Consider the following 22,502-nt stretch of genomic DNA (forward strand, 5'->3'; position numbering starts at 1 on the left):
GGCCCGAAGCGTCACACGAGAGGGGGAAGTTGGAGCTTAAACACGACCCAACACTTTTCCTATTGGGAGTCGCGTTTTGGGAGTCGGGGTGGAGGCTCTGGGCCTTCGGCCCTCCGCCGGGGTTGGCCTTCGGCCTCCCGGCCTGAAGCTTTGCCCTTCGGGCTCACTTAACCTACTTGGAAATTTGACTTTGGCCCGTGGCCGCCGCCATTTTGGATTTTTCCAAAAAAAAAATTTGACATGGTAATCTTGGGCCCCCAGGCTCGCCGCATGCCAAATCTCAGCACGCTTGGACCAACTTGAAATATTCAAAAAGAAGTCGGCCATTTTGAATTTTTTTTAATGTAGTTTATGTTGTCTCGAGGCCCTCTATGATATTTGGTCGAGCACCCCCCACCTATCACGCATCGTTTAAAAGTTGCCATACAAACAAACAACAAGAATATTGACCAGGTTCGAATCCCGGTTATGTATGATAGATTAAAAAAAAATTTGAATGTCATTATATTAAATCTAAAATCGACGCCATGGTTCCTAAGAACAGATTTCGCTATCTCTTATAGTTTCTGACTTCTCCATACTGACCCATTTGGATTGATCACCCTGTATATGTTTATCCCACATGGTAGTACGTAATTGTACATGGTAATTAGTTCTTATTTTTTTCAACTTTGAGGATCAACTTTTTTATTGTTAATCTGTCCCGTCATCCAGGCAATACAGCCACGGATAGACTAGTAAAGAGGTCTCGGCACTTCACCAGATGTCGCTGGCGATAAGTGTATAAGTGTCGTGGGACAATCGTTCCTAGTCTATCCGTGGCTAAATAGGTAGCATAGTTTGTTAGAGGAAATATTATACACCGTGTTTTTATTGAATTCCGTTAACTTCGGGGTATGGTTATGTACGTTTAAGAGAACTAAATGGCGTAGTTAATTTTCAAAATATTTTTTTTTTTGCTTTTTTTAATAAAGAATTAAGTAAAAAAAAAGTAATTAAATGTAGCATATAGCGTTGTTGTAACAAGGGCATTACATTTAACTCAACCAAACCATTGAAATCTGCGACATATCAATGTCATTTCGAACATCGATCGACCGAGATTGTACTTAAGTTTAGTAGCAAATGTATGAACTCATTCTAAACACTAATCAATATGTAAACCGGCCTTAAGGCAAGTGTACACGCTTGTAGAGGCCTTATAGGAAAAAAACAAATTATTGATTATTCCCGAAATGGAGTTAATTAGAATATCGGTGTCTTTGGGAAAGTAACTTGATTTAAGCTCAGGAATGCACCCTTGAAATTAACGGAAATAAAAAAAAAACACGGTGTATAACGTTCCAATAAGCTTAAATGTAGACAAAGAAATAAGAGTTGGCCCATAACTGCCATAAAAATGGTATGTTTGGTTGTTTTGAATACCATTAAATAAGGGCTTTAAAAGTAACCCAGGCGACCGTAGCCAATATGTAGCCAGGGCAACGAGTGACAAGAAAAGTTGTTTCACCAACAGTTTGCTGTAAAACTCAATTTTATTTTATGTTCAGCACATGGTGTCCTGCCGGGTGGAGAACACGCGAGTGAACCCGGACTCGCTGATCGACGAGTTGCTCGCGCAGACCGACCTCAAGCACGCCGTCGACGACTCCGCGGAGAGTGAGTAACGAGCTAACGACCTTGTGTGCTTACAGTAAAGTTTACAATCCTCTGAACCACTCGCTGACGATAGACCGACCTCGAGTGAGTAACGACATTGTGTCCTATATCCTCAATATACCTACCTAAGAGTATTTTATACTATCGTGATATAATAGAGAGCTTTTCAGTCGAGTATCGAAATAAGGTACGAGATTGAAAGTCACTATTGTATACATGTACTTTTTCTAGTATTAAACTTAAATAATTGTTTTACAAAATTAGGAAAACATTAGGTAAAAAGATAGTACAAAAGACATCAACGCACTTCTTGTTCATTAAATAGTAGCGCGTTGATGTCTTTTGTTCTATCCTTTACATTCTACAGTTGAAGTCTAATTATTCTCCTAGTCCTATTAGAATACGTGTGTGTTCCAGCGTCCGGGCTGCAGCTGTTCATAGCGCGCGACGGCACCGCGGAGCTGGGCTCGCGGCAGCGCACGGAGCGGCGGCCCGACTACCAGCGCGTCGTCATACACCCGCACGAGCGCAGGCGAGATACATACTCACTTATATTATAGATAACATCCATCACTCGGGAACGGGATCTGTGATAAATACAAATAAATGCCCTTACCAGGACCAGGACCGCCTGCTTCGTAGGAAGGGTCACTGCCGAATAGGACCTTCTGATTCGTTGCCAAAAAGATGTATAGATGGCAGCACCATCTCTCTCACTATAATATATCGCAATCCCGTAAGATATTCGTATAGGAAATGCAAGCACGTACTGCTCGCCCTTAGAGTTGGTCAAAGACACCTAGTCTTTCTAAGATTGCATATACTCGGGAAATTGGTACGGGTACCGCCGAACTGATTAGCCTAGAGGCGGCTGAATTAGAGACGCTTCGAATCCGGCCTCTGCCACTAGAAGGCTTTTTCACTTTTTTCTTTAGTATCTTCTTCTTTCTCCGTGCCACTTCCCATTTCATTTGGGGTCGGCCCTCTGAATATGCTTCCGCCATTTGGCTCTGTCATAGTAGGTTGCTGGTATTTTTAGCGACTGTTTCTCCAGGTTTCTCCACCAGGTGGCTTTTGGGCGGCCCGGTGGTTGTTTGCCTATGTCAATTTCAAGTGCAATTTTTACCGGGTGATCTTTTTCTCGACGCATTACATGTCCATACCATCGGAGTTGGCTTTCGTGGAGTTTGTCTGGTATTGGAGTGACTTTAAAACTGCCTCTAACATGTTCATTCCTAATCCTATCTAGCCTGGTGACTCCGCCTGCCCATCTGAGCATTTTCATCTCAGTGGCATGGATATTGGCCTCGTGCGCACAAGTCGTTGTCCAACACTCTGCGCCATAGAGTAATACAGGTCTGACACAGGTTTTGTACACTTTTCCCTTGGTTCTAATGGGCATTCTACGGTCGCAGAGGACACCTGACAACGATCGCCATTTCATCCAACCGGCATTTACTCTGTGCAGCACATCGGCGTCGCATTTGGCAGTTTCGTGCAGAATGGAACCAAGATATTTAAATTTTGTCACTTCAGCCACAGGACTATCCCCGATATGGAGTGAGGAAACACAGGTTCGTCCGAACATAAATTTCATGAACTCCGACTTCGCCCTACTAATCTTTAGGCCATTGCTCTCCAATGCGTGGCACCATTTATTTAAGGTCTCTTGTAAGTTTTCCGGTGATTCAGCTACTAAAACGATATCATCGGCATACAGGAGACACCAAGGAACCGCGTCCTGGATATTCTTTGTTAGGTAATCCATTACGGTGATAAAAATAAGAGAGCTGAGAGCTGAGCCTTGCTGGACGCCTACTTTTACGGGGACCGGTTTGCTGGTTCCTGCGGGGCTGCGGACTGAGGTATTAACATCGGTATACATGTCCTGTACGAGCTTTATGTATGGCTCCGGAATGTTCTGACTTCTTAGGGCTTGCCAGACCAAACGACGTGGTACTCTGTCGAAAGCCTTTTCTAGGTCAAGAAATGCCATATAGAGATTTTTCTTAAGGGCTCTGTATTTTTCGGTTAATATCCTGAGCGTTTGTATAGCATCCGTAGTACCTTTTCCCTTAGTGAAACCAAACTGATTGGGTGTGATTGTAATAAGGCTTCTAAGCTTTTGGTCCAAAATCTTTTCCCAGATTTTTAAGGTGTGGGATGTTAGGGTTATCCCTCTGTAGTTGGAGCAATCCTGGACATCACCTTTGTTTTTATAAACAGGCACTATAAAACTATGTCTCCAGGAGTCAGGAATTTTGTTGGATAAGATGATATCGTTAAAAAGCTTTGTCAGCCAGACTACTCCAATGTCTCCTAACGTTTTCCAAAGATCCGCAGGCACACCATCTGGACCGGGGGTCTTCTTATTTTTCATTGATGAAATAGCTTTCTTGACGTCTGTTTCCGAAAGCCCTTCGATAGGTCCCGTGGTTGGAGGCAGAGGTATAAAGTCTTTACTAGGGAATTCCTCATTTAAAAGGTTATTAAAGTAGGCACGCCATCTGCTGCTTATCTCTTCATTTGACATTAAGAGGTTGTTTTGGTTATCCTTTATATATTTATTGCTTTTAAAATCCTTGGAGGAGGCTAGACGTCGTTTGGCGATTTTGTATATTTCATAGTCCTGGCTTGCTTTCTCGAGGCTGTCGTATAAGGCCTGATTTGCAGACGCTTTGGCTTGAGCCACTGCGCGTTTAGCTGCTAGTTTTACTTCATTGTAGAGCAGTTTATCATCTTCTGATCTCGTGAGTTGCCATTTCTTGAAAACGAGCCTCTTATTTTTTATTATTTCTTTGACGCTATCATCCCACCAGCCTGTGTCGGGTTTATCTTTGTAGCCACCTTTCGCTACACCAAGCTCTGATGAAGCTTTTGTATTGCATATATTTTCAAATCGATTCCATCTATCGTTAACTGTTTTGTGTGTGTCCTTGATGTCTTTTTGAAGGTAATCCGAGAGGTAGTTGATTAGACTAGTAGCTTTAGGTGTGTGGAGTTTGCACCACTTGATTCTAGGAGTACGGTCTTGTTGTATGCGATGTGGTTTCTGGAGTTTATAGCAAGCTATTAAAAGTCTATGCTGACTGGTAAGCGCCTCACCGGGGATAACTTTACAATCCTTAAAATATTTAAGGTTTTCCCTGTTAGCCAATATGTAGTCTATTTGAGTGGTATGGTTGCCAGATTTATAAGTTATAAGGTGTTCCGCTTTTTTGGTAAAGTAGGTGTTTATGATCGCCATATTCTGGGAGCTAGCGAATTTCAAAATAGATAGACCACGTCGGTTTATTGAGCCAACTCCACAACCACCGTGATGGTTTGGGTAGTCGGTGTTGGTGGCCCCTACATGTCCGTTTAAATCGGCTCCTAGTATGGTCTGCTCATTCTGGGGGATATTTTGCATTAGACTATCAAGATCATCCCAAAATATTTCATGTTCATCTTCCGAGCATCCATTTTGGGGGGCGTATGCTGATACTATGTTCAACGGTGGCTGTGCATCCATCGCTAGTTTTATGGCCATGATACGGTCTGTGCGTCGGTCTACTCTGATCACCCTGGGCTTAAAAAATTTGTCGACTGCGATGGCTACTCCGTTTTTCCGGTTTGAGCTTCCATTGTAGAAGAGTTTATATTCATTTCCGATGTCTACTGCCTTGGCTCCTTTCCATCTTGTCTCTTGCAGACAGCAGACATTTATATTTCTCCTCTTCAACGTTTCCGCTAGTTCGGCAGATCTTCCTGTGAGTGTTCCGATATTCCACGTAGCCATTCGCAGGGTATTGCATGCTGAGGGCGACTGATGGTTGCCTTTGTCAGTGCCGTCGCTTTGGGGGAACGCCCTAGCATTTTTCTTCTTCGTCGCCTCGGATTTCGCATTTCGTGCATCTTGGTTTGGGACGTCGCTTACGGGGGACGCCCTAGTATTTGAATCGCTCATATTATTTGTACTTTTCATATTCAGAGGATGGGTTTTGGCTAAAGGTTTTACAGCCGGCTGCCGCCTGACGCCAAGACAGTCTATCCTTTCCAGGATGTGAGCGCCACCGTTGACCTCAACTATTAGGTTCATCCGCTGCCATCTCTTCTGCAACCTGCTGCCTCAGCTGCAGCACCATGTTGACCTTCACCACGATTATTTAGAGAATCCAACTCAGTGAGCATCCCCCTATCCGCCACCTGGGGACGCGTTCTCTAGGGAATGAGGCTACCCCGAGAACCCACTTTTTTCTTTAGTATATGACATCTATTTCAGTATATACGAGCCCCGATGCAAATTATTTCGTCTAGTTCCACGCAACAATTTTGTTTATTCAAATAAATTTTACACGTGAACATAAAATGACCCAGTAATGGGAACCATAATAGCAATGTTTAATGTAGTTTATTTTGACCGTATAATAAAATTGCATGAGACTTTTATTGCTGAAAAAAAAGGACTTTTCAAAAACGTTGTCCAAAACATATTGTCCTCTCCTACAGCACTGCTGCATGCATGGGCTCGAAACAAAATTGTCAGTATATTAGCAGGGTTACATATCAGAATACCGAAAATCGATTTACCTAATGTTGAATCACCTATGCTCGTTTCACCTATTTTTTTAAATACCTAATGATCAATTAACCTAAGCTCATAACACCTAATGAACGAATTACCTATTGCACGTTTCACCTACAACTGGTTTACCTAAGCTCAGGATACCTATGGTCGATTTACCTAAAGTTGAAACACCTAATATTCGAAATACCTAAAGCTAATATACCTAATACACGAAACACCTAATGCTGATATACCTAATGCACGAAATACCTAAACTCGGTATACCTAATGATCGAATTACCTAAAGTTAACACACCTACTGCACGAATTACCTAAAGTCGGTATACCTAATGATTGAATTACCTAAAGTTAACATACCTAATGAACGAAATACCTAAATTCGATACACCTAATGCACAAAATACCTGGAGTCGATGAACGAAATACCTAAAATCATAAATATAAGTATTGTTTAGTAGAATATTATTAGGGCATACAACATTAGGTATAAATTTTTTAGCCAAATCATTCAATTGGCATACAATTTTTTATTATAATATAAGGTCCAGTCATTTGACAGAGTCGAGATAGGTGCGACGACGAGCAAAGCGAGGAGGAGCGTGTTAGGTTAACTGCGACCAAACAGTGCCAAAACCGACTTTTATTTCATCGTCATGATGTTAACTTACAAAAATTAAGTTTTTGATAAGTTAAGAAAAGATAACTAATTTTGTATTAGACTTACGAAATCATTCTACTACCTAAAAAGTAGCGTTTCAAAAAGTGTATTTTTAAGTTGTTATCCAAACAAACAGTTTCTACTGTAAGGTTGGGAAATCATACGATTTATTGGGTGGCCATTGCCACTTGATCATTCGGCAAAATGATATGAATTTTGTGCTAGGTATATAGACTTTAGGTATTCCGTGCATTAGGCATATCGACATTAGGTAATTCGTTCAGGAGGTATATCAACTTTAGGTATTTCGTGCGATAGGTTTAACAGTTTTAGGTATTTCGTCCATTAGGTAAATCAAGTTTAGGTACATCGTTCATTAGGCATAATATCAGCTTTAGGTGTATCGTCCATTAGGTATATCAGCTATAGGTGATTCGTGCATTAGGTATAATAGCTTTAGGTGAAACGTGCAGTAGGTAAAACGTGCATTAGGTATATCGTGCATTAGGTGTTTCGTCCATTAGGTTATTTGAGCTTAGGTATTATAAACTTAGGTCAGTCAATGTTTAGGTAAAATGATCGATAGGTAATTTAAAAATAGGTGAATCAAGCATAGGTGATTCAACATTAGGTAAATCAGTTTTCGGTATTCTGATATGTAACCATTGGCAGAGCCCTATTGCTTTCCCTAGTGATAGCCCTTTTCACATATGTTGTAATCATACCCGTCAATAAAAAAATAAAAACTCATTATTTTTTTTCTTTCAGTACAAACATTATTTCTTGTATTTGGATTTAGTTATTGCAGAGTATTACCATATAAAATTAAATTACATTAGTATAAGCATTAAATATAAGTAATTTTTAAACAAAAACAGTATTTTTGAACAAACGCGAGAACCTCAAAAAATGGTCTCACTAGACGAAAACATGTGCATCGGGGCTCGTATAGGTAAGCTATGAGTTGTAATATTTTTATACCCCTCTACAGGTAGCCTACGGCCTGAGTGTACGCCGACGTGGGTCTCGGCCCGCCGCGAGTCTGACCCGACGCCGCCCGACGACACCCGACTACACCCGACTACACCCGACTACACCCGACAACCTCCGCAACAGACTATCTCCCACTGGGAACACTCGGTCGACCACGATACTTCCTTCGCAATAGATGTCGCTTCCATACGCCTTGTGTTCAATTTTACAACTTTTTTTCGATTATCTTCAATAAAATTGGCTTTTTATGTTATACATTTTTAACCGTTTTAGCGCCAAGTGTAGATTAGGGTGGTATTGCGTCTCACATTTTGCTTTAATGAGAGAGTGAGACACACTGCCATTGGATAAATAAATTGGACAGGTGGAATACCCCCCTTAAGCCCTAGAGCAGAGGGGTACATCTTGCCAGCCAAAAAACTACTTTAACAGTAAATTTAGATTCCCGTGGGACTCAAGGTAAAACACAAGTGACACTTAGAGTATGCCATCTTGTGGCGTAAATCGAAAACTTAAACTTGACATTGACAATTCATAGCAATAAGCAGGTGCCGCTTACAGGTGAAACAAATGTTTTGCTTCAAGCTGTGTTGAAACTCTGTATGAACAGAAAATTATGTAATATAATAACCTTATTCATAAAACTTTACGGGCCTGATTTAGTTAAATTATGTTTTATCACTTTCTTACAAATACATAAGTCAAAATGGTATATAAGGACAGACGATTCATAGCTAATTCAGACCAGAAACGCGTTTATGAATAACGTCATTAATGTATTACAGAATATGATTAAAAATACGTTTGCCTTTGCGTTTGGGTCTCGTTATTGGTCCAAATATCCCCTAGGCGCTAAATAGGTTAAATATTAACTAAAACAGCAGATGTAGCTTCCATTATAATAAGACGTTGTATTTGATGAATACGCGAAGCTGGCATGTTATGAACAATCCCTTAAAGCAAATGGGTTATTTTCAAATTCGTTGTATGACGAAGTCCGAACCAGAAAAGTGTCATACTGTTTTAGACAGTATTATAGTACACGAGTTAGTTATATAAGAATAGAAACAAATGTTGCAGAAGAAATGCACGTGCCGTAGGTGCACTCGTTCGGCGTCATAGGGTGGTATTGCGTTTCACTCTCCCATTAAGCAAAACGTGAGACAAAATACACATTGGACAGACGGAACACCACCCATACACAACAAACTAATCAATGTGTAAAGAGGCCCCAATGTGAAGGCCCGCCACACTTACCCGAATTGACCTTATTATTAATTGTATTTTCTGAAGGACAAAATCTACAATGAATTTGATAGTCACCCTCATCAAAGTATTACCTATACTGACTGTAATATACCTACATGTTGTTCCTCGATGTCTGTGTATTCCATTATATAAAAAGGGTTGTCATCATGCTTAGATCAATAATTTTGACAAATGCTTCCGATTTTGAGACGTATATTAGTGTACAGATGTAGTGCATAATTGTTTTCCATCGTATTTTCTCGGAAACGTTCGTATTTGCCATGCTAGTTCAGTCAACCTCAATACATTTTTTACTGGGAAATAGCAAGACACGTTCGTAAGCTTCCGTGAAAATACGATGGAAAATAATGATGCACTACATCTATGTCATTTAGAATAAATCGTCAGGTGACAAGCAAACGTCACTAATTACTAAAAAAAAATTAAACAAAAATCGACCTTCTTTTAGTACTAATATGGTTCACTATGGCTATGAACTTGTGTTGTGGTGGTACTTAGTGAGTTTTGCTTGTCACCTGACGAAATGTCAGTTGATGTTATTTAGCCACGGGACGAAATAAAGTTGGGTAGTTATGTTACCCATAGAAAAACTTCCGTTACAAGTACAGTCAGCGTTAATAAGATAGTGACGGCCTACGTGACTAAATATATCGTAACATACCTTTGTTACCATAGGAATAGGGATGTTTATCGATATATTTGGCCACTTTGACCGTCCCTATCTATTTGATGCTGATTGCTGACTGTACATCAAATGACCAATATAATTTGTTGATTGTTTAATTTCAGTCGCACGTCCGTGAACTATATATAGTATACGAGCCCCGATGCAAATTATTTCGTCTAGTTCCACGCAACAATTTTGTTTATTTTAATAAATTTTACACATGAACATAAAATGACCCAGTAATGGGAACCATAATAGCAATGTTTAATGTAGTTTATTTTGATCGTATAATAAAATTGCATGAGGCTTTTATTGCTGAAAAAAAGGACTTTTCAAAAACGTTGTCCAAAACATATTGTCCTCTCCTACAGCACTGCTGCATGCATGGGCTCGAAACAAAATTGTCAGTACATTGGCAGAGCCCTATTGCTTTCCCTAGTAATAGCCCTTTTCACATATGTTGTAATCCTACCCGTCAATAAAAAAAATAAAAAATCATTATTTTTTTTCTTTCAGTACAAACGGTATTTCTTGTATTTGGATTTAGTTATTGCAGAGTATTACCATATAAACTTAAATTACATTAGTATAAGCATTAAATATTAGTAATTTTTAAACAAAAACATTATTTTTGAACAAACGCGAGAACCTCAAAAAATGGTCTCACTAGACGAAAACATGTGCATCGGGGCTCGTAGTTGTTCCAATTATTTCGACTTGTTAATGTATGTACAAACAAACAAATTTATGTAAACAATCGGGTGTTTCTGCTAAATCGGTGACAACCCTAGCGTTGCCGTCGGCAGCTATGTATCGGCGCTGAAGCGTAGATTACCAAATAGATGTGGCATTAGACTACTCTCACCGCACAAGCACTTACGTACAGTCAAAAAAAAAATATTTCCTACCCATTTCTTACCGTGTCGTGTCACAGTGACGGTCAATATGAAAGTCGCTAGACTAATTGTTACTGTGACAAAGTACAAAATGGGTAGGAAATTAAACTCTGACTGTACGTTCAGTTCATTGATAAAATCGGGGCTCGGAAACCGTTTTACTTCTCAAACCAATTTCGTTTCCGTTTGCCGTTACCGGTTAAAGAACTGTTCTATTGAGATACCGGTTTGTGCCAAATCTGCAGAGGCTGCGTTGCCCCCAGATATGTGCGAGGATGCATAGCGATGTGTTTGTTACGAAGAAGAAGTAAATGAAGTGATTGTATTGGTTCTTAACTTTTAACAAACCCATAGTTACGCATCCTCGTACATCTCCGGTGGAAACGAAGCCTAAGAGGGACTTTATGCGGTGAGTGCAAATGCAAAATCTATGGGTAGTAATCTGCGAGCTATCAGCACACTTGCCTGGCAGACTCGAAATTGGCGGGTAGATTTAACCCCCACAACGCTAAAATATATTTTTAACAACCCCTAACTTCCAGTGCTCGATATGAAAGCAATTTACAATTTGACAAGTCAAAAGCGGTCAAATCCGCACTCCGCTTCGGTGTACGAGCGGGACATCGCTGTCTCGCTCGCATTATTTAAATTATAATTTTACCAAATCAGGCCCGCCATACGCAAATATGTATTAGAAATATATAATGTTGTATGAAAAATAGTATATATTTTTAAACAAATTTAATTGCCAATAGGGCATTTAATCCTGAATTTACTTATGTAAAGTAATAATATTATAAAAAACAATTTTTAGTCAAAATGAGGTAACTTTTAATTTCCACGTTACATCTACCCGCATTTTTCCTATTTTATATACAATTAAGAGCTGTGAGAAACTATCGGCTAGTTGTCTATTTATTGTCATTATATTCGCGTTGGTATATATATATATATAAGCGTATTATTGTATTTAAGCAATGCAGTATTGAATACGAGATTGTGTAGGTAATATAGCGGGATACTTACATACTGGCGACTGTACTGTACATATTAGGTCCTTACCTATGAAATTGGCGTTTTTGTTCATAGATATAAGTCTGATCCTAGTTTTTTTTTTTTTACAAAAGTACATACACAATTACAATAAAACTACAATATGATTTCGCCAAACTGCTTGACAGCAATTAATTGTTATTTTTTATTGTTAAGTGTTCAGAATTAAGCCTTGAAAATAGGTCTTTTCATGTGCTGTCGGTTCGAGTATTAAAATTACTTATATTTTTCTAATGGTACCAATTTTCAAGAAATGGAGATATTGAAAACATACCTTAAAGGTACTATGAAGTATTTGAACAAATTAAATTATTTTTCAGAAAATATTTTAATTTGTTTTTTTATCAAGTTATCGCTGGTTCGATTCCAGCCTGGGGCACTGGAGGCCTTGGTCACTTTTTCTTAGTATATGACATTTATTTCAGTTTATACCTTAAAGGTGTCAAAAATTACTGGAAAAATTTTGTTTGGTTTGAATTAGCCATCAAAAAAATATCCGCAAAATTAATTGTATGGAAATTCGTGTTTCGTTGAAATTCTCCGAACAAAACGCCAATTTCATAGGTAATGACCTAATACATACATACACGAGTAACGTCCAATAATGGTCATTTAATATGTTATACTCCATTCCAGGTGGAAATAGACGGAACGAAACCGTACCTTATTAGTATTGAACTCTAACCAAATTTCGGTGGTAACTACTAGGAAAATAATCCCATTTTTACCAGTGGTAAAAGGTGGGAAAAATTTTCCCAGTACATAGTTACCACTGGTAACAACTTGGTGGTAACTAGTGGGAATAATCAAGAAAACTGATTGTGGTGCAAGTTTTAGGATGACATATATTCAATAAGACCCACTTGCACCATTCCACTAACCCGGGGTTAACCTGTTAAACCTGGAGTTACCATGGTTACTAGTACAATTTGTCACTGGGTTGACGGTTAAACCGCTTAACCCCGGGTTAGTGGGATGGTGCAAGTGGGCCTAAGTAACATTTCTCAGTCATACGATCTCAACTAAGTTGTAACTATGCCGGCTGTCCACACTCGTCCAGAGCCTCTCAGGCAAAAACAGACTAGGTCAAAGAAGGGCGAGACGAGACGGGAGCAGTATGTACACACTCGTTCTCGGCCTGTCTCGGGGTCTCGTGACGGGTGTGTACAGCCGTCATAAGTATTATATCTAGGTATCGTCGTCTACTACCCACCACTAAGCTTACTGTGGGACTAGGTGGATGTGTGTAAGATTATCCCACATTTTTAGAGCACCGTACAAAACTTTGTTCACGGTGCTCTTATTTAGTTATTGTAAGTAAAATATCGAAGAAAATATTTCCACCGAATTTATCCACCAGAATCATTTCAGCGACTTTCACATCAGAATTTGTAAATAATGCTTTATTCTAATTGTAGTTTACAATCAATAAAGAATGTCCCCTAGTTTTCTTACAAATCATCTAAAGGGCCAGAGGTCAACGACGCTCGATATCTGGTGTCATTGCTGTCCTTACTGTCTACAATTTACTTTTGAATTCGTTCACGTATCTAAGGGTGGTATTCCACCTGTCCAATTTCATTGCCTCTCACTCTCTCAATAAAGCAAAATGTGAAATGCAATACACATTGGACAAATAAATTGGATAGGTGGAATACCACCCTTAATCGAAGCGGTTTAGAATCTCTGATTCTGTGATCTTGTAGAGTCTATAATGTTACCTGGAATGGAGTATATATGTAGTACCCGCTGAATGTATTAGTAACACTGAGATTGTAAGAGTTTTGCAGAGAGAACACAGGTTGTGTATACTGTATACTATTGTATCAAACTCAAGACACGGCGTAGAAACAACTCTTTATGATATACCTACCTACATATATCGCTTGCCCAATATTACAGGGTTCTATGTATCACTTTTATCGAACTGAAATTTGAACATTGTCATAGTGACATTAAGTCAAATTTCAACTATCTTGAAAATGTAACTGTGGATATAATAATATACGAGCCCCGATGCAAATTATTTCGTCTAGTTCCACGCAACAATTTTGTTTATTGTAATAAATTTTACACATGAACATAAAATGACCCAGTAATGGGAACCATAATAAAATAATCTAATGTTTAATGTTTAATCTAGTTTATTTTGATCGGATAATAAAATTGCATGAGACTTTTATTGCTGAAAAAAAGGACTTTTCAAAAACGTTGTCCAAATCATATTGTCCTCTCCTACAGCACTGCTGCATGCATGGGCTCGAAACAAAATTGTCAGTATATTGGCAGAGCCGTGTTGCTTTCCCTAGTGATAGCCCTTTTCACATATGTTGTAATCCTACCCGTCAATAAAAAAATTAAAAAACATCTTTTTTCTTTCAGTACAAACGGTATTTCTTGTATTTGGATTTAGTTATTGCAGAGTATTACCATATAAAATTAAATTACATTAGTATAAGCATTAAATACTAGTAATTTTTAAACAAAAACATTATTTTTGAACAAACGCGAGAACCTGAAAAAATGGTCTCACTAGACGAAAACATGTGCATCGGGGCTCGTACATATTCGTGGTATTTATTTTTTATTCAAGCTGTTTTAGTGTTCCTAATGTTGTAAACACAGACCAAGATAACTCTGCAGCGATTATTATAGCACAGTGTTATTTTAAACGTCAAACTTCTATGAAATTATGACGTTTAAATAACACTTGCACAGTCTGTGTCATAAAAATCGCTACAGGGTTGTCTTGCTCTATTAGTTGGTAATTTCAGTAACATAACGAAAAGTAGAGTCCGTCTAAGTTAACTTTGCACCGACTTGAACTGAACAAAGTTAGGTAGTGTCATTTTAAACGTCATATTTTCGTAGAAATTTGACATCTACGATAACATTCCCACACTTTGTCGTTGTGAATTGCATGCAGATTTAGCTTTTCCGACTTTAACAAGATTTCAGAAAGTTTGTACGATATAAAAGCGAAATTAAAATACCTAAGTAAATGCATAATATTCAAGCGATAGAGAGGCAAACTTTGGATTTCGATAATTATGTTGTTCCAACAGTGTTTGAATAGAGCGGTCTCTACGTCATGTCTATCCATTGTACTATTATTACTGCGTATAGAACCGGCACAGAGAACCAGTATTTTGCGCCATGAGTTGTTGTTGTTTTGACATCAAACAGAAGCGGAGCGCGGCGCTTACGACGTTTTGGTCGCGTGGTACAGTAGTTCAGTGAAATTAGCTAAAATTACGGCATAATTAATAGAAGACTTTTTTTAATTGGGATATGTACGTTGTCGACCGAGGTTATTTTTCATCAACCCTCCCCTCCCCTCCCCCCTCTGCGTCACTCCCCCACACCCCCGCAAAGGGTCCAAAACCTAGTTTTTCTCAATTTTTAAGAAAACCGTTCTAGATACAGAAAAAGGGTGTAGCAACGAAGTGATCCTTATTAAATTTTCTATTTATCTCTTATACACACTATATTGCTATCACTTATAGTTTTTGCGCAATACGTCACGGAAGATGCTATTTTTAGCATTTTCAGTGTTTTTTTTCTTCTAATGACTTTTCTCAAATAGCACTTACGATATCTTTCACGCTTTTAGGGTTCCGTACCTCAAAAGGAAAAACCGGAACCCTTTAAGATCTCTCGTGTGTCTGTCTGTCTGTCCGACCATTCCCCCCCCCCCCCTTTATCTCTGAAACTACTGGGCCTAAAATTTTGAAAAAATACACAAAATAGTACTTTACCTATAGATAATAGGAAAACCTATTAGAAATGTGCAGTCAAGCGTGAGTCGGACTTATGTACGGAACCCTTGGAACGCGAGTTCGACTCGCACTTGACCGGTTTTTTTTATTTAAGTAAATAGTTAATATGTTATTTAAAATGGGTATTATTTATTGAAAGAGTTTGTGTATCTGGGAACCTTGTTCACTAGGGACGGTAAGCATGATAAAGACATTGAAAGGAGAGTGAATGCTGGAAAACGTGTGAATGGGGCACTTAACGCTTTTATGAGCAGCCAGAAGGTGTCGCAAAAAGCACGGTTGGCTGTTCATAGAGGGGTGTTGGTGCCTACACTTATGTATGGTAGCGAAAGTTGGGTATGGCAGAAGAGGCATCAGAGCCAAGTGAATGCAGTGGAAATGAGAGCGCTGAGAAGTGTGTGTGGTGTGAGATTGCAAGATAGAATTAGGAACAGTGTGATAAGGGAAAAGTGTGGACTGAATGTTGATGTAGTGACTAAAATTGAGAAAGGTATTTTGAGATGATTTGGACATGTGGAAAGAATGAGTGAAAGAAGGCTAACAAAGAGAGTGTATAAGGGAGAAGTGGAAGTGGGAGTTGGAAGGGGTCGACCTCGGCGGATTTTCTCTGATCAGATCGGGGAAATCCTGAAGGAAGGCCAGGTCAAGAGCACCCTAAACCGGCGAGCGTGTATGAGGAATGTAATGAAAATGAAGGAAGCGAAAGAGGTATGTCAGGATCGTAGCAAGTAGAAAACCGTGGTCTCTGCCTACTCCTCCGGGAAATAGGCGTGATTATATGTATGTATGTATTATTTATTATTAAACTACTTCATTTGACGATCCTATGCCATTTTTAAAATACATCGCCTTCAAATATTTTCAATGTCAGCTAATATCGTTATTAACCACTTGTCTGTATATGAAACGGATCCTGACCGAAATTTATAGGTACCTACAGCACAACCCAGGGTGAACCCACGATTTTTGATCACCACACACGTCTTCTTCCTCGCGTTAGTTGTCGCTTTTCGGTGAAGGAAAACATCGTGAGGAAACCGGACTAATCCCAGTAAGGCCTAGTTTCCCCTCTGGGTTGGAAGGTCAGATGGCAGTCGCTTTCGTAAAAACTAGTGTCTACGTCAAATCATGGGATTAGTTGCCAGCGGACCCCAGGCTCCCATGAGCTGTGGTAAAATGCCGGGAACAACGCGAAGAAGATGATGAACTTTTCATGTGTGTTGTGGTCAAAACTCGTGGGTTCACCCTCGTTTGTGTTGTATAAAATTCGGTCAGCGGGCGCAGCACGGTTCCATTTTTATCGCCTATCACTATGCGCGTCCCTTTCGCACTTACATACTTGTTAGAGCGTGACAGGCATGGTGAGGCAACATAGAGGTACAATAATAGAGAGGAAACGTGGGAGGGGCCAAATGACCGAACGAGATAGATCTTTCAGTAGGAGTAGCAAGAAAGCGGTACTATTGCTTGTCCTTGTCACAGTCTCACTTTTTGTTTGTTCCCCACCATAAATTTAGTATGGGTTATGGTGGGCAACAAATAAAAAAAATCATTTAATTTCATTTCAATAACCCGACCGAAATACGTAGATTATTGTTTTTGGTATATTGTCCGGAATGTTAAAAAGTGTTTTTAATATTGTCGCATTGCGTATATTTTGTCCCTCACGGAGGCACGCGTACACCACTTCTATAGGCTACCTTATATGTGAGGCAAGCTATAAAAACGCGACCGTGCGATCTGTTTCACAGTCAAGTGGTTAATAGTAACGATCTTTGGTGAGCTTAAAAATGTTTGAAGACGATGTATGTTCAAAATGGCATAGCATCGTCAAATGAAGGAGTTTAATAATAAATAATACACCATTTTAAAGAACATATTAACTATTTATTTAAATTAAACAAAATTTGGCGATATCATAAGTATATTTTGAGAAAAGTTATCTTACAAAAGAAAAAAAAAGTATATTCTAAAAAAATTGCATACATGGTGACAGATTTCACAAAAACTATAAGTGATAGCACTACAGTGTGTATAAGAGATAAATAGCAAATTTACTAAGGATCACTTCGTTCCTACACACTTTTTCTATATCTTGAACGGTTTTCTTAAAAATTTAGAAAAACCGCGTTTCGGGCCCTTTGCGGGGGTGTGGGGGGGGGTGACGCAGAGGGGGGAGGGTTGGGGAGGGTTGATGAAAAATAACTTCGGTCCATAACGTACATAACCCAATTGAAAAATGTCTTCTATTAATTATGCCAAGTTTTCCATATATTTTTTTCCAGAAGCAACGTACTACAGGTTGTGATTGTTATATGGCTTCTCTAATAGTAATAATAGCTCAATGTGTCTATCTCACTTCCCCTTGATGTACAATTACAATCCTGCATATTTATTATTTAGCTGTAAATGCCATACAATTAATGTAATTTATATTTAAATTTCGTTTGGCAGTTTTTAAACGAAACCGGAGTTGTTACAGGTCAGTTTTGTGTAATAATGATTTTAATTATTGATATGTTATAATTATTATAATATTGTTTGTGTCGTCCGTTCGTCTACCGTTAAGTGTATTCTTGATTTTACTTCTGTAGAAAGTCCGGTTTCGAACTAAGTATTTTTATTCTTAAATGTATAGTATTCATAAGTAGGTGTTATTTGAAATAATTGTCGACATTTTGTCGCGCGCTGACAATGCCTCGGCTTAAATAAAACGCCATTTCTTTGGTTATATGTAAATGGTTATTTCATTAATTGTACCCCCCGTAAAATTATGGCAAACCCAAACTGAAAAAAGATATCGAATTCTTTCAATGGAGTCAGAATCGGTAACCTAAAACCCTCGTTTATATACAGGCAAAGAATTTAATTTCCGTATCATTTCGTACCTTGTCATAGTGACAATCAATATGAAAGTGGCGAGGGATATCATGCTATTGTCACTGCGACAAGGTCAAAGGTATGTATGACAAGGTGAGCAAGGGAAATGGCCCTGAAATTAAGTTCCTTGATCGTACATCTCGCGCCGAATGATGGTCCCTATGATATTTCTTTTCTATATAAAATTTTAAGTAACAGCTACTCGTTACTTAAAATCTTTGTAAGGTAGAAGTACTAGTGCTCGACGCTGCACTTGTATTCGACATGGGCACTTTATGTCAAAGTAATATAGGTTAAATTTGAATGGCGAAGATTTTTCTGTATTCAAATTGAATCCTTGTCACTTTGACATAAAGTGCCCATGTCGAATACTAGTGCAGCGTCGAGCACTAGTACTTCTACAATACTTAGATATTTTTTGGTAGTTTAGCACATTAATTTATTTAGAAATGCAACATTTTAGTAGAAAAATAAGATAAAAACATATTTCTTCACTTATTTTTTAGGTAACCAAATGAGACTTGAAGTAACGGTCATAGGGACCATCATTCGACGCGAGAGGTAGGTATACTTAATGATGGGTTTAAAAATTTCTCTATGGGCCACTTGTGCCTTCCAGGGTTAGCCAACTAATCAGTACAGTTTAACCCTGTACTAAACAGTTCACTCAGAGTTAGTTGACTAACCCTGGAAAGTATGCAAGTGGCCCTTATTTGATAAGGCTTCAATTTGCACACCTATCAAAACCCCTACTAATAATAATATTATACAGGGTGAAATTTAAATCACTGGCCATATTCATTCCCGGCACTAGGTTACACTTAAGGAATCTATTTAGCGAAAAAAAATAGTACATTTTTTTTTAAATATTTTCCACGAGTCGTGGTCACCCTATTACCATAAATGTAAACAAACCTAATAGTAGGTTTTAACAACAACATCAGCAAAACCCTTATCTGACCTTCACTAAACCTTATAATCGTTGCAATAGGGTCCACCCAGTTAGAGTTGGTGATGGTAGGCAGGTTTATCAATTTCGAGGGTAGTCCAAACCATTCCGCGCTAGCGGTAAACATAACGGTTAGCATAAATGATTAGTCACTCGTCACTCGCCAACCTTAAAATAATAATCGCGCGCGTACTAAGGTTTAAAAAAATGTTTTCGAACCGGGAATATTACGAAATGGTACGGTGTTATTTAATTGTGCGTGCATTTGACCAAGTGCGAAACAACGTTGTAGTGCTTAGAAAACTAAAGAACAATGTGCATAAACGTGCCGCACTTTGTTTGGAGCAGCACGGATTACAGTTCGAACATTTATTGCAGTACAACTAAAGTGCAATTACTTGCTTCAGTAAGTACCGAGGGTGATATGTAAATCGTTTAATTGCGTCGATTTTTAATCAAATGTACATAAGTTGATTCAATTTTTTAAATACGCCTGACTGCATAGATTCCTGACCTAGTTTTTACTCATTGTTTTTAAGCCACGGACGTTTTGTTAATAATCATTAGTCAGAAATAACATTTTAGATTAAAAATGGGTTGCCTTTGCTTTTTGACGGTCCTAAGCCCGTTAAAGTATGAAGGAAAAATTAGCAACTTATGTAGGTAAGCGTCTTATCTCGCTGCAATAGGGTTCATAATTGGTGACGCGATTGCAAACAGCGGGAGGGGCGGGGTGTCAATGACCTTAACTGATAAGAGAAAAGCGGGTGTAGTGGGTAGTTCACGGTTCACCATAACGTACGAGGTTTATAGGACAACTTGATGATGAGTTATTTCGAAAAAAATGTACTGAGCGGTCGTATTAAAAGAAAAAACACGTGTTTAATATTTTTTCGAGTTCTTTCGGGTGTTTCAATTTGGCCAGTGAATTAAATTTCACCCTGTATAAATAAATGCGAAAGTAACCGTCTGTTACCTCTTCACGCTTAAACCGATGAACCGATTAGGATGAAACATGGTATGGAGATAATTTGAGGCCCGGGAAACAAGGATAGTTATCAATCATCATCATCATTCCAGACGATTAGCAACAAGAATAAGTAAGAAGTTGATCACTTGATCAGGGCAAAACAATTTTTTTTCTTAAAAATAAAACTTCTTTATTCTGTCCGAAAAAATACGATGGAAACAATTATGCACTACATCTGTTATAGCTTTTGTGCAAAAATAGGTACTTACCTACATATTTCTAATGATGCGTTTTAGATAGTCTTATGTTCGTGATTTATTCTATCGAGCGAAAGTTGTTTAATCACGTTCCGAATCAACGACACTAGAGAAAAGCTTCAAGATTCCTATTCATATTATTTTACAACCGTATTATCATCTAAAAAAACGCCACGAATTTTCAAACAATTTGCTGGTTGTACCCACTGCACCTTAACAATATATTGAATTGACCACAGACTAAGGCCCCGTTCGCAGCAGCACGGCAGCTTTTTCGACGCGCGTTAATAAAGCGCTTAAATCTTTCTGCACACTAAATTCGATTTAACGACCAAGGCTTAATGTCGAAAATCCAACAACGTTTGATAAAAAGCGCCACCGCTGTCGTGGGAATACATACATGGTTATCCATTTGTGTTATTCAAACGCTTTTTTAACGCGCGTTGAAAAAGCTGCCGTGCGAACGGGGCCTAAAGGCCTGTGCACACCGGCTTGCGTGTGCGTAACGTGCACGCGCTGCGCTAAAATGTTGGAGCCGCACACGGACATGCCACGCAAGCGGTGCGCCGTCTCTCATATCCTTATGATGACTTAGTCTGTATACTACAACGCCGAACGCGCAAGTGCATGTCACGCACACGCAGCCGTTGTGCACAGGCCTTAAGTAGACTCCACGTCTGTTCTACTGTTACAGTATTTGAACCAAAGAATATAATACTCACTAGGAGAAGAACGGTAACTCCATACAAAAAAATGTCCCCAACCGTTTATACGTTTATACTAGTGGCGCCGTCGTTGTGTACCAATGGAACTAAAGTTGACAACCGGTTTAGCCTGGCGGGTATTGGTAGGTAGTAGACGTGCGCGCCGGTAGAAAAAAATCGGGCGGCGGCGCGCCACGAAAAAATCCACGGCGGCGGCGTAACGCCGGCGGCGTGGGATTTTCAACTTTTCAATATACGTATAATGAAAAACCAAGATTAACTCTAAATCAACAAGGGAAAAAATCTCAAAAAAAACTGTGTTACATCGTTTTTTTGGTATATAAAAAATATCTAATTATAATGTTGAAAAAAACATATGTCAAGTATGTTGGACGTTGCTATGATCGGTGTAAATAAAAAGATACGCCGCGTAATGAAAAGACGTCCAGTATTTTGGACACGCCGAGTATAGAGTACCTACTGTATGTGAATAAGAGTTTTTTAGTCCAATTCATGTTTTTTTAAATAAAATTTAATTTTTAATTAGAAATACACTTACTGATAATGAATTTAAGTAAGTAAAACCTATTATTTATATATTTTTGCAATAACTTTATAGCTCGTAGGTGGTAAAATTTTACCAGTTGTTGACGTCATTTATTTCACATTAAATCTAACTTAGCGGGGTATCCTAGGAAGCAGTAACATATGAGCAATGGTTTTTACAATAATGCATGCACTTATATCAAAATTTTCGTAATAAATTGCTCAAATGAAATCGGGTCTGTCTCTTGATGAAAACAAATCCACACACACACACACACACAGGACAAAAAAATCCATAAAAACATCCACAGGAAAAAAATTCCATAAAAATATATTTTTTTATCTATTTGGTTCATTACGTTGTATTACCGCAAGTAATGACTTTTTAGAACGTTTTGAAACACCTAACATCCCTCTATTTAATTTATTTACCACAAAAACTACCAGAAAATTTAATAATTTTACTCTTCGCATACTTGGCAACGTCCAACATATTGGACTTAGCAAAAGTGCCGTGTAATCGACAACAGGCAAAATACTGGACATTACACTTTTTACACTTGTTTTTACGGAAACACAAAACATTTTTATGTAAATCATATTGCCACGGAAATAACAGACCAGTTAGTAACCTATTACACGTTTTAACGCTGCT

General features: G+C 38.6%; 1 protein-coding gene and 2 long non-coding RNA genes across 5 annotated transcripts in view; 1 reads left to right on the forward strand and 2 right to left on the reverse strand.

Moving 5' to 3' along the window:
• Positions 1-7,980, forward strand: part of LOC134804349 (early estrogen-induced gene 1 protein) — a 136,363-nt gene extending 128,383 nt beyond the window's left edge. For all 3 annotated transcript variants that reach the window (XM_063777358.1, XM_063777360.1, XM_063777359.1), the window contains 3 exons: positions 1,551-1,659; positions 2,077-2,191; positions 7,876-7,980. In XM_063777358.1, the coding sequence (XP_063633428.1) occupies positions 1,551-1,659; positions 2,077-2,191; positions 7,876-7,879 (228 nt within the window). In that variant the 3' untranslated portion in view covers positions 7,880-7,980. The remainder of the gene's footprint in view (positions 1-1,550; positions 1,660-2,076; positions 2,192-7,875) is intronic.
• Positions 989-6,512, reverse strand: LOC134804397 (uncharacterized). Its single transcript, XR_010146121.1, has 2 exons — positions 6,202-6,512; positions 989-1,274 (listed from the first exon to the last, which is right to left on the reverse strand). It is a non-coding gene; the product is annotated as an uncharacterized LOC134804397 (long non-coding RNA).
• Positions 7,981-8,080: 100 nt separating the features above from the next.
• Positions 8,081-16,106, reverse strand: LOC134804393 (uncharacterized). Its single transcript, XR_010146117.1, has 3 exons — positions 16,084-16,106; positions 12,195-15,928; positions 8,081-12,036 (listed from the first exon to the last, which is right to left on the reverse strand). It is a non-coding gene; the product is annotated as an uncharacterized LOC134804393 (long non-coding RNA).
• Positions 16,107-22,502: the final 6,396 nt, after the last annotated feature.

This window comes from Cydia splendana, chromosome Z, assembly GCF_910591565.1.
Source record: "Cydia splendana chromosome Z, ilCydSple1.2, whole genome shotgun sequence".
NCBI classification, from domain to species: Eukaryota; Metazoa; Arthropoda; class Insecta; order Lepidoptera; family Tortricidae; genus Cydia; species Cydia splendana.